The sequence below is a fragment of the Genypterus blacodes genome, unplaced genomic scaffold (assembly GCF_046128005.1).
Source record: "Genypterus blacodes isolate CSIRO-AG114 ecotype Tasmania unplaced genomic scaffold, CSIRO-AGI_Gbla_v1 ptg000085l_1, whole genome shotgun sequence".
In the NCBI taxonomy this organism is placed as follows: Eukaryota; Metazoa; Chordata; class Actinopteri; order Ophidiiformes; family Ophidiidae; genus Genypterus; species Genypterus blacodes.
In genome coordinates, this window is record NW_027466890.1 from 757,917 (window position 1) to 771,192 (window position 13,276).

The 13,276-nt window shown below is 44.2% G+C and overlaps 1 protein-coding gene across 7 annotated transcripts in view; it reads left to right on the top strand.

The window, feature by feature from the left end:
• dab2ipb (DAB2 interacting protein b) overlaps window positions 1-13,276 on the top strand; it is a 101,805-nt gene that overhangs the window by 60,971 nt on the left and 27,558 nt on the right. For 6 of the 7 annotated variants that reach the window (XM_076158735.1, XM_076158737.1, XM_076158733.1 and 3 more), the window contains 2 exons: window positions 11,681-11,834; window positions 12,696-12,794. In XM_076158735.1, coding sequence (XP_076014850.1) covers window positions 11,681-11,834; window positions 12,696-12,794 — 253 coding nt within the window. Of the gene's footprint in view, window positions 1-1,748; window positions 1,943-11,680; window positions 11,835-12,695; window positions 12,795-13,276 lie in introns of those variants that run through there. The other variant, XM_076158738.1, reaches the window with a different exon arrangement.

A 13,276-nucleotide genomic window follows, 5' to 3' on the forward strand; every position in this document is an offset into this window, starting at 1 on the left:
TGTGCAGGTGGGTGGCGCTCTACTAAACAGGTTAGTTTGCAGGGGAATAACTTGGCGGAGGTGAGGCCTCTCGGAGAGTGGCTACTAGTAGTTAGAGCCCGGAGCGCCCTGTTTCCTGACCCCCATGCTGTTGCTGTCTGCTTCTGTACACTTCCCCCCCCAGGCCTCACACATGAACACCCACACAGTTCTTTGCATGATCAGATATTGATTTTTTTTTTGGTAAAGAAATCCCAAAGAACGCAATCTTTAAACATCTGTGCACTCATATGGTGTCCTCACATTGACATGGACAGACTTATGCGATACAGATCAGCCACATGACTCAGTACAGTAGACCTTTTGTTCAAAAGGGTTTCCTATGAATAAGGACTGCTTTTGAGTTTTGCTGCAGTTCTCTCCTGTCACGGTGTCAACAAATTACAGCAGCCGTAGACGGGAAATTTTGAAACAGTTTGGACATGGACTCTTATCAAGCCCAAGAGGTATCGTTATCACGATTTGAGTGTTTAGTCTTGAGGGTTTGCCTAGGCTTTGTAGTTAACCTTTAACCGGCCGTTCTCTGCAAGCGAGACATGCAGCTCTGTTTATTTGCGATTAGAGCGAGCTGCGGTATCAGGGAAGGTACAGTCAAACCTCCCCCCTCCCACATCCAAGATTAATCATTGTTTCTTAAGGTTAAGGGCTTTGGAGCTGTAGATGGACACTCCCTTTCAATTGGCCACTTGACAATAAATTCATTTGTTAAGACAGTTTCCACTGGCTTCCCTTAAAGTCTGGGAGTACAATATAATATAATGGTTGAGCTCGAATGTTCCTCTTTCTCTTGGGAAGCATTAAAATAAGTAATGTTGTGAAACTGGTCCGTCATGAAAATGGAGTCATTTAAACCTTTATATTTCACATAACGTTGGCTGCATGTTTTTTGGGCCATGGCCTTGTGAGAGCAGAGACATTAGTTAGCACCAAAGCATCTCATGACAGCGAGCCTGAGCCGTGACATCAGCCTTCCCTCACACGGTGGTTGGCTGTGTGAACCGCCGCGGATTACATCTGGCACCGCGTCTTCTCCCTCAACCGAGCCCGGGCCTCATTTTCTCTCTCCAGCTTTTCCTCGCCTCCCCTCTGTCTTATATTTCTCCTTCCCTCCTCGGCCACCGACCCAGCATATTCCCCCAGTGCATGGCACAGAAGGTTGAGCCATTGTTTCCCTTTATAAGGAAACTGAGACGCAGGAAGCAGGCCCACTTCCGGGCTACCCAGGACGGGGCCCTGTGTCACTGTGAGAAAGAGCAGGTCAGGAAGATCAGATGATGTCAGAGGAACAATATATATTCTATATAAGAAGTGGTCTCTGCTTGAGATTGTTCTTAACACAAATTCTTCAGTTTATCTGGGTCCCTTCATTAAAATCGACATTGAGCTTGCGAGTCAGCAAAACTGTTACTCAGGCATATAATCCTGTTTAAATAGAAATATAATAAGAAATAATGTACAAACAGACACTATGGTTATACATAAAGTTATATCAGGAAGCTTATGTTATTATACAGTATATAAACTAATAAAAGCATGTCCAACAACCTATTTTACATAGATTGCATGTCATGTTAGTGTTTTATACATGACGCTACACTGTAAACCTGACTGAGTTCATCACAGTGTCATGTTACACTGGATTACGGGACTGCTTTTCCCAAATAACGGCACTGTCTTTTTAAATGGGATGTGGAGAGGGGGTGTGTTAGGAGCAGCAGACATCCTTTGGGAGCAGCGTGCTGTAACTCCGAGGGTAGAGGCTGGAGCCACATTCCTAAAGACTCAAAAATAGTCAGGAAAACACAGAGAGCAGCAACCAGCCGCGAGGGAGGAATGCGACCCAAAGTGAAGGATCCAGCTCGGAGAGGCTCTGTGGAACCATGTTTCACATTTTCAGTAGATCGTAAGTGTTGTTTAAATACTTGGCGGATTGGTTTTAACCCCGGCTGCACACTGTGCTTTAATGTATCTGTGCGTCTACCAGAGGCTCAGTCAGGATTCTTCATTTAGTCTTCATTAGATGATTGTTTTGAAACCTAAATGCATTAAGGGTTTTGTGTTAGAAATAGGGCTCTTAAAGTGGTTGGGTAGCTGATTAAAATGAGAAAATTGCTGTACAGCTGAATAGTTTGGGAGAAAAATGAGGACGTGTTTAGACTTGGACTTGAAAACTATTTAGTGCTGGAGGCAAATCCTGGCTCAAGAGCGCAAATAACACTTTGGTATTGACAGCACAGGCGACAATTCAGAGGTAAATGTGTGTCTAAGTTGTATTAAATGTCTTAAGTCTAGATATAATAAACAGGCAACTGTGTTAGGTAGTGTTTGCAGAAATCAGTGGCTGCATAGTTTTTTTTTCTTTTGCTGCGTTGCGTGGGAAGAAAGCCTCTACCTTTTTTCCCTCATTGTGAACTTGAATGTTTGCCCGTTTCTTTGGCCAGCGCCATAGGGGCGCTTGCATATTCAGGTCAAGAAGTGAATAACACACTTCTCATCTCTTCAGCTCCCTTGAACATGTTGTTGTCGGCTCACCAATCTTTTAACAGTTATGCAACGGTTCAAGTGAAAAAGCACGCTCGTCTTGAACTCATTTATGTTTTACTCAGTTCGCTTAATTCATGCTTCATAAACTGAAAGGGCAATCACCCATCGTGCTTAGCAAGTTAGGTCTCTGGGTGTTGCTGTACGTGCCTCCACACTCCAGCATAGACGTACGCTCTGATTCTGTGACCTTGGCTTGCCTTGAGTATTCCCACTCTCATAGTTTTGGTGAGTCATCCTCACTGAAATGCAGCCGTCTTCCCCAAATAGTTTATAACTGTAGCCGAAGCGCAATAAAATGTCTGCAGCTGAACACACATCTATATCGGCTACTGAGGAAATGCTCAGGGTGAAGTACTAAACTTGTATTGTGTGTCATGTAAGGGCATCAGTCTTTTATAAGCAGGAGTTTTAGTAGTCGTAGTAGAAATGGTGATATTAAATGTTGAATTTTCAGCTGTAACAATTGAAAGAACCATTGCTGCTCTGTATGTTGAAGAGAACAAAAGAATGAAACACGTGATGGTTGCTGATTTTATTTGTCAAGATTTACCGCGTATATGTGGAATGACCTCAAATCGGATTACAGGATTTTCCATTGAGCTCCGTCCCGTCCTCCATGTTAGGAACTGATCGATCCTGAGCGTCTGTACAAATCAGATTCAGCTGTTGAGGGACAGTCTCTTAAATGGCGCTGTCCTGCAGACATTGACAGAAGGGAACGGCGCGGTGGCCCGCAGCCAGATCATGAGTGAAATCAATCGATCGGACAGACATTGACCCATTTAGACGAGTGTTTCTGCTGCTCACGATGGTGATATCTATATCATCTTTCCATTTCTCCTCTGCCTGCTGCTGTTTTTAGTGCTGAATTAATGAGTGAGCTGACATCTGAGGGTCTATGCTGAGCGGATGTGCTGGTGCATCGGCACTTTCAATTTCAAAGTGAAAAATAAAAGGAGTCTGCTTTGAAAATAGAAGAAGTTTTGTGGCTTTTAAATTGCAAATCATTCCTGACCTCTCGGTTGTTTGTTAGCAATTTGAGAGCAGATTGAACTGGCTCATTTCTAAAAGTACCTGCAATTATGGCAAACACACGCTTAACAAGAACCGGTCTTATCTGGCTCATGTATTAGCAGTGCAGGTATCTGATTTGACTGCCGGATGCTAGTATGGATGAATGGAGAGAAGAATGAGTGCTGTTTGCACTTACAGAAAACTCATGGCAACTACTTATTGGAGCTCATCTATGCGGACACATTTGGTTCAGTATTGGTTATTAGGCAACCTCTCTTTTTTATTCTCAAACAGACGGTGGAAATGAATAGTGAATAGATAGACCACTGACTTATTGACCCACTACAGACATTTTGAACTTTTGGTTTGTGTGAGGTAGAGATGATGGATGAAGCCGTTTCTATTTCTCCTGTTCAGTAGATCAAAGGTCAGGGTCTAAAGGGCACTGCGGAGGAAATTAGAAGGGGAAGAATACCCGGAGCATTTTCGCCGCATCAAGAAGGTTATATTTTGCCCCCGTTTGCTTGTTTGTTAGGTGGATATTACATTACCGTGCAAGCTAATTTAAATTAAACCCCAGTGGAACATTAGGCTGCGAGCCAAAGAACAAATGATTCATGTTTGACGAGGGCCTACATTCAGATCTACAAATGTTTTAAATGATTACTTAACATTGCGTGATAGTTTTAATTTAGATATCCACTACTTCCAACACAATAATGTCAATCAATCAGCTCATTGTGTTTATAACAACAAATCCAGATGGAATTAAACATTTTCTTTGATTAGTTTGACTAGTTTCTTTAAACAGTTTTCATCCTCAAAAGTCTTTAACCCCAAATAATCAAATAATCAATTGTATAGTAACAAAGTAATCGGCTCAGAATTGATCCTTCTGTCACTCCATTACTGGAGCATCTTTCCATATGTTCCATTAATATTATTCCTTGTGGGAAGTCTGCAGACATCTGTGTGTGTCTGCAAACTGTTATTGAATACACCAATCATATAGCATTGTCGGGTTCCCGTATTTATTAGTATATTAGTCATTAGTACGACCGTTAGCCTCTGCCCTCTGATCTTGGCTACCACTCAAAGAGTCCCACTCATTAGTATGACCTTTGACCCAATATATCCTCCGTTCTATTCGGACAGCTTCATCCCCTGTTGCAATTACCTCATATAAAGCAGCACACACATATTGCTTTGGTACAGTACACACTGATGACCTTTCGACTCTCAGCTGGTCAGAGACGTCCTTTGAAACGCATAAGACATGAAATCATCACAATACTGTAAGAAAAAACTGCTCCGACAGATTATCACACTTTACTGGCATGACATGTGCTACAGCTGCTAGTGCGATCTGCCGTGTCCTGTGGTTGTGCGAGTGCCCAGCTGTTCTGTCCTCTTCCCACTCGACACATGACCTCAGCAGCAGCGGCGGCGGTGAGAGCCAAAGCCCTGAGCCGGCCCACTCCAGACCAGCTCTCTCGTTGCTCTCTATTTGGTCTCCTGCAGTGAGCGTCCTAGCAGATGTTACGCAGAATTATCTCCCAGCCAAACAGGGAGGCTATGCTCTCACTGTAATCAAGCTGCGTGTATGTGGGTGTGTGTGTGTGTGTGTTACCAGACAACCGAGCAAGCAGACTATGCCTGCCATTCCAGCAGTTGTTCTCCAACCATCTGATCTCACTCATTAGCCAACCTTACCCACAATGTGCTGTGCCTGTATGCGAGTCACGACACCCCTGTAGACGACTGAAACAGATCATTTAGAGGATGCTACATGAGAAGGTAGTTTGCAGCTTTCCTCTGAGCGTGCGTGCGTGCGTGTTTGTGCCAAGGGTGGGGGTAAGCGGGTTATGTGTGTTTGCATGTGTCTCATTCCTGCCTTTAAAAGCTTCCTTCCTCCCTGTAAATGAATGACCGCCTTTGTGTGGAGCTGTCCCCTCTATACTTCAGGCTAATGTGCCGTCCCATCTTCACGTCGAACTGGCTCCCATTTTTCTCCCACCATAACTTGCCTTCAGATTCCGTTCTCCCCTCTTGTTTGGCACAGCAGCGCCTGGGGTAGTGTCTCTGTCTCCGTCCTTTTTTGTCTTGTATGCATTAGTGCGCTGACAGTGGAAGAGCCAGAGAGCCAATGCTGTCAAGAAACACAGGTGCTGCAAAGTGCTAATGCACTGGATATGGATCCATATAGACGTGACTGTGCCCACTCATGGACAGTATGTTACCCATCTGTTTAACCATACATTGAGCTTTTTCTTCCCTGTCAAGTTCCTTAGCTCTTGTAACTCTTTCATAACCACAGTGCAGCCTCCACCCGGACCATCGCAGGGCATGGATGGATGAGCAAAGGGGCCTCTGACTGAGGCTGTCAGTCTAAATTTGATATGTGGAAATTTTCCTTTATGGCGTATTTGCTGAGGGCTGTCACATTAGCCGTTGCAGCGATAGCACACTTCCCCTCTGCTGCAGAGCTTCTATCTCTGTCTCTGGAGATCATTCTTCCTCTGCAGCAACTCCGGCATGGACAGTGAATGATGTTTGTTTGTGCTGCTGCTCTGTTGACTGGATCGTCTAGCTGCCCTCATTGGTGAAACAATGCCTGGGCTCCGAGGCCTGTATCCACATGTCAGCCCTTCAGCCGACACAACTCTGCTGTTCTGCTCCAGTAGCATCTGACAGTACCACCCCTCCCTTCACATTGCCTTCTTTTGACTATTGTTCCGTCTGCCTCTCACCTTGGGCCAGACATTTGCTTTGCTGTCCATATTCTCCTGTAACTGATAGTCCAACTGTTCACTCTAGGTCGACAGATGGCTGGTCAACACCCAAACATTTTCATAGGATCACCCATAATAGCAGCGTCATTGCCCTGCTAATAAATTGAGAGATCGGAGACGGATCTGCAAGGAATATCTGACATTTAACTGGTGCAGGATTTGAGTTTCCACTGTGAGTGGGAGGTGTCTCATTATTCACACCAAACTTTGAACCACATCTGCTTGGATCAAGTGAGAGCGATCCGGCTTGTGACAGTCTACTGTGCAGTGATACAGACATGTAGCTGTTCCTTCACTGCCTGTGGTCTCCTTTATTGAGTCATATCACCAAAGCAGTGCGATGAATGGACGCTGCATTGTGTGGGGTATTGATGTGTGAATAATGACTGATTTGTCTGACTGCTTGTTTCTGCAGTGGATGTATTTTATAATGGAGCATGAATACGGTGTGACGTATTCGCACGGTATGTGTGCCATAACTATGTTGTCTGTTTGGGGTTTTATTTATGCTTTGATTTTTGTATGAGTGACCAGGTGCTTGTGGTACGATTTCTGTAGTCGACAGATTAAAGCTTTTCCACTTGGAGCTCCATCACCAAGCCCATCCAGCCGCAAGGAGCTGTTGTTTGTGACTGTGAAAACACTTGAGGAACAAATGAAATCTTCTCCACACAACATCAGTCGCCCTTATACCTTAGGTCTTGGTCGTCTTTGTGTCTAAATCTGGACCTTGGAATCACCAGAGAAAGAGAGACACATCTGAGTAGAACCGGGGCAGGGAAGGAGAGGAGTTGATATGTGGCTTAGGCTCTATTCGGGGTAGTGCTTGTGCTTGTACCTGATGTCATAACACACACACACATGTGCTACATGCCCACTACAGCTGTCAGTGAGTGCTTGTTTGCTACACCATGACCAAAAAAGCAAGCCAGTAAATAACAGTGTCAGTCTGCAAGTGTGTGGAAAAGTGTGTATTGATTGCTGGAAATTCTAGCCTAGAAGCAAAGCAAAATGCTGTGTGAACACTGGGCAGGGCTGTACCACAATAGTATAATTGCTCAAACCGCTGTCAGCAAAGCAGCTGGTCCATTAGGCCTCTTAACTGTAGCATTGTCTGCAGGCCTCTCAATGGCTTTAGCTATGTTATGTCAGAAGCTTAGGTTGCGCTTGCTTAGCATCATGTTGCATATTTGTTAGTCTTGAATGCGAGTGTTGACACAGTACAAAGATGCTATTCTCCCCTATGTGTAGATTAACACCAACGCCTCGGATATAGTTAATTACTTGGTTGCAGTGGTACAAATGATTGTTGATCGTATTGAAACAATTGAGACTCTTGTAGCCGTCCTGTAGGGTGCCCTGTTAAAGCACTGTTATCACAGTTGCAGTACATTAATTCAGCCTATTTCTGAGCTATCACTACAAACATACTCCCTTGTGGTGTAGCCAGCTGGCCCGTTAGTCAGTGTGTTACATGTCTAAGTGCTCTGATGCCTTTATGGGCCGGAGATTTCAGAGCCAATCCCAGCCAGACTATCGGATGAACCCGGCATCGTATCCCTGATGCAGACATGGAATCCATTTAACCCCTCTCTGCTTTCCCCTGACCCTCTGCTGCCAACTGAGTTTCTATCGAACAGGCCTTAGTAGGGTTGAATAGTGCACAATAGGCTACATTTACTTCACAGACCCTGTTGATAAGGTCGGGCAGAACATAGTTATTTCCGAAAATATGTAGAAGTGGTGTGTTACTGCTACTTCACCAGCCATAGGGTGACAAAAAGTGTATTTGAAAGAAACTCAAGCTCTCTTTCTTTATTTCTTCACACAACTACTTCCATCACCATTTCGAGCAATATGGGGGGACTTTTCTCTTTTTTGATCAGTACAGGCACCCTCCAAGTCTAGTAAAATTGGTCTGCTGACTAAATGGCAATGAAAGGTTGGATGTCCTCTGCAATCCAGCTCTCGGACTTCATTATCAGTGCAATTAGTACATTGCTACATCACCGTGGTTTCACTGAGTGCGGACACCTGCACCCGCCAGTGCTGATATGAAGCAGGGCGAGAATCTTGACGGGTGTGCCCCGAGTGTTTCGGAAAAAGGAAGCAAGCTGCCGGCTCAGTGCGGCTCGGTATGATTCAGCCCAGCAAATGCGTTTATCCCCATTTATATGATTCATCACAACAGCATTACAAAGACATAGACAATTCCAGTTTGCCAGATGTAACAGATTGTGACTTTCCAATGTGGTCTCACACCATTCAAACCTTCAGATTGAAGACATTTTTGCTTGTCTTTACTTCTTGAACCACCTATTTTAGAAATGTCATGGCTGTTGAAATGTGTTTTTGGTGCAATATATGCAAACGGGTATTGTCTAGATATAAATTATAAGCTAAAGCTATAAAATGAACTCTTCCCAGCTTTGCTGTTTTTAGTATCTCCCATAACTCTGACAGGGTCTGAATAAAGGCTGTTCTGTATGGCTTGACCTTTTCAGTTCTGTATTTTACTACAGGGCTTTATATTGTTCTGTCTGTGCGCAGGAGCCACTGGACTCTTTCTGAGCTGCCCTGTTGTAACTCCTGCATAGCCTCTGAAATATTTAGATGGCCTGAGCGAAGCCCAGAAGACTAAAAGAGGTCGGAATGATCGGGGCCAAGAGAGGAGCGGGGAGGAGAGGAGATGAGGAGTGACAGAGATAAACAGAACAGTGGAAAAAGAGAGAGTGGGAGGGAAAGATGGGGACCAGAGAGACCGAAAGGAATCCGCCAAACATAAACTACAGCCCCCCACCTGAGGAAAACATTAAATACAGAGGGAGAGAGAGAGAGAAGGAGACAATAATGGAGGATTGTCAAGGACGACGGAGGGCATTTGCTGAGAATAGATGGTGTTGGGGAAGGGAACCAAAGAGATGTGAGGAGACTTGCATGGACAGTATGTCGAACTGGTAAATGTATTCAGCTACATAGTTGTCAGTTAATTACAAATCCTAAATGTTGTGTTTCATTGTCATTACTTTGTCAATAAGCTACGTGTAATTACATGTTGTAGCACCATTTCATACAGTGACATGCAGCATTACTATTCATACATTCCTATAGTACCCTCTCTCAATTACAACTGACACTAATGTTCTTACATTACAGCGGGTGAAAAACAGTGACAACCATAACAGTGGAATAAAATACATTCCTTTCTCAATACATGCAGCATATAACGCCATTGGACCCCCCACTGGGAAAACAATGGACTGTCAACCAGCGGCATGTTTTCATCCAGTATGAGCGGAAATGTTTTCCACGCATCTTCTGTCACGATTTCTGCCTGTCAACAACCAGAGCGTTACCATAATAATAATACTAATAATACAACCTTCTTTCCTTCTCTCTCTCTCCCTTTCCCCCTCTTTCTGTATAAAAATCAATCTCAAAATGTCATATAACTGTATGCGCACTGTCATGTAAAATGTTTGCTTCAATAAAAGAAATAGTAACAGAGCGTTACGATAGCATTTGTTGCAATGTTGATTGGGCAATTGCAAAGTGATTGCTGCTCCCTCCCATCCCTGACAGGCTGGGTAGGGGGATGGTAATGGCAAAGTAGTCACATGAATGTGGCAGCTGTCTGCAGATCAGTCAAATATTCCTTGTGTGTTTCTCAACCAGATTGCTGCCATTAGTGAACTTAATTAGAGCTGATCAATTGGCTGATGAAAGAGTTGTCCTTTGGTTTCCCTGTGTCATTACTATCATAAACAGATTTTAGCAATAGTGGTGTTGTGGTTCCTCACTCACGCCTAGGCAGAATCAAGCAAATCGGAATGTTCTTAATGACGGAGGATCTCATCGATTTGCGGGTCACATGAGGATGGAGGAAGGATGAAATGAGGCCATTGAAATGTACCCTGGTCTCTAATAACGCCTCCCCCTCAAGCGCTCCTGTTTTTCCCTCATCTCTGCTTACTTCACTCATTGTCAATTCTGCCCAGTACCCCGTCAGCCAATCACAAAGCAGAGCTCGTCGCACAGACACTTTTCCCTCACAGAGAGAGAGAGAGAGAGAGAGTCATTGTCAGATCATTGTCCAGTCGCATTTGCCAGAGGATTTGACTGTACAAACGTGGTAACTAATCTGTATTTATGGCCTTTGCGTTCCCCTGGCGCGCTTTGAGTCCACAAGAGAGCATTGCACACGTGCTTCCACACATCCATAGGATTAGCGCGTAAGCTCTCCATAGACGGCATTATTAAAAGCACGTTCTCACTCATTACACTCGCAATTGAACCTCTGTCCCCCTCACCCTGCCAGCGGAGTTATGGGAGCGTTAGAGGCTAATGTTTGTGCATGCGTGTTCATCCTTGTGCACTGATGAGGAGGAATATACCACAGGGGGAAGGGTGACGGTTAATGGAAAACACCAGAAGCACGTGCTGCAAATCGGGATCACATGGGGTCAGCATCAGTTGGAAATAATGTAGGATTTGGCTTTGGCATACATTTGCGCTTTAATGGCGACAGTCCCACTAATTAACACATCTGAAGCACAGAAAGCAGGCTGCTGTCAAAGGCTGAGACACTAAAAAATTACTGAAAATTGAGCGTCGCCATTTGCTGTCAAAGTATGAAATGTTTTCTGAAAGCGAGGTGGTTGACTCATTGGAATTCTGCTGTTTCAGGGAAAATTTTGGCCATATAGGAATATTAATATTTCATGTATCAAATTTGGAAGGATGATAAATATAAGATGGAGCGGAAAGTATAGACGTCTATTAGTGTCTTGAATTTATTGTAGATTATAAATGATTCCCTTCTATATTGGATAAGAGAATGGAAACAGTAAGGCCATGCCTGAGAGATGAAGATCAAATGGGTTCTAAACGGAAGACGAGGACCTTTAATAATATAGGAAGAGCATTCCACATTATGGTCTACATTATTAATTAGAAAGGGTGACTCAGTATTCCTCAACTTGGATTCAGAGAAGGGAACTTTTGTACCAAGGATAAAAAATCAATGCAATCAATCAAAGTCAAAGGCAGTGAGTGAGAAATTGCATAGGAACGTGTGCACATAGTATAAAAGGCTCTTCATCTGGAGCACTGGCATTCGCCTGCCGACTTTGAGGCACGTCGAGCATCCGATCCGTCCTCTTTTTTTTCCACACTTTCCTCTTTCACACTCGCTATGAACACTCACTAATATGCGCAGCACATACGCTCAAGCTCTGCACGGTGACTCAAAAGCTCCCTCTCTTTCTGTCTCCCTCCCTCCCTCCCCCTAGATCTCATCTGATGCCAAGACTGAAGGAGTCTCGCTCCCACGAGTCATTGCTCAGCCCCAGCAGTGCTGTGGAGGCCCTGGACCTCAGCATGGAGGAAGAGGTCATCATCAAACCGGTGCACAGCAGCATCCTCGGACAGGACTACTGCTTCGAGGTTAGTATCCGAAGTTCTCTTCTTCTGCTTCACTTCAGGAAAGGGACATTTAGCACTTGTTACTCCATGATAAAGGTGATAAATGTATCCAGACCAACATCAGCACTGAAATGTAATTTACATTGGATACTTAGCACTAATATTGATACTTGAGTACATTTTGTCGCGACTCCCAGGTATAATTTTGAATGGAGAAGTTTATTTTTAAGTCTGCATAAAGAATCTCCACACTTAAACTTGAAAGGAGTTAATCACACTATGAATGCTTACATTATGGATAATGTATGTTATTAACAGAAGTATCCATGTGTACTGTACATGATACACATTATCCACATAGAAAGACTACAGGTTAGCAACAGGTTAGCAGCCTTTAGACTGGCCAGAGGGAGAGAAATGGCTAAATACTTTCCAGCATGAACAATAAGTTAAAAATAGAGCTCAGCACAATGCACACTGCTCAATGCTCATTGCCTCCTTCTATTTTTTCTAGATTTGTTCTCTCGCTCCATGTTTGCTCCCTTCGTTCCTCTTAACTTTATTCCGATTCCAGCTTCTTTTCAGCATGCCAAGTCTTTGATCTCTCTGCTGTTTTCAGTCACACCATTCAGTCATTCCTCACTACCGTTGTCATCTTTAGTCTCATCATTCCCACAGTAATTTGTGTGTGTGTGTGTGTGTGTTGTGCTTCTGTGCTGAGAGATAAACTGCTATTTACGAACTACAGTAAGATTAGCGAAGCCATTTCTGTCCCGTTTATCTTTTGGCGTCGTTTCGCTCGCAGTCTGTTTGTTTTTATATGCATGAGGCTCTTTTCATTAAAACACATGGATTTGTTTTCTCCCTCTGTCACGGTGGTAGGTTACCACCTCCACAGGAAGCAAATGCTTTTCCTGTCGCTCATCAGCAGAGAGAGACAAATGGATGGAAAATCTCAGGAGAGCAGTGCAGCCCAACAAAGTAAGTATGTAAATATCCCGTAGGTGCGATACTGGTGTGTGTGTGTGTGTGTGTGTGTGTGTGTCTGTGTCTGTGTCTGTGTCTGTGTGTGTGTGTATAAACACCACCAAGTCAAAATCTGTGTCGAATTCCAACTTTGCCTCGTCTCCTCACTGCCCATTGCAGCACTGGGAAAGTGCGGTGGAAGTTAGCAGGTGGCCCCAAGTGGAAGGGAGATATGTGGCGTGTTGCATCTCATGCAGCAGCACAACTCGATATTCTCTCCGCAGCTGTGGTCTCTCCGCTCTGTGCAGCGCTGAAGGACGCAGAAGTTGCAGGGTGGATTTGAGATTCTGGATACTAAGTGCACCATAGAGTTTATCTCCCGCACTGATGCCATCTGCAACCATGAAAACACAGCTGTGGGCAGACAGAGAGTGGTAAATATATACCGAAGCCAAGAGACGCTCCTAATCTCCCAGCAGCTTTGCTCCTTCATCTGT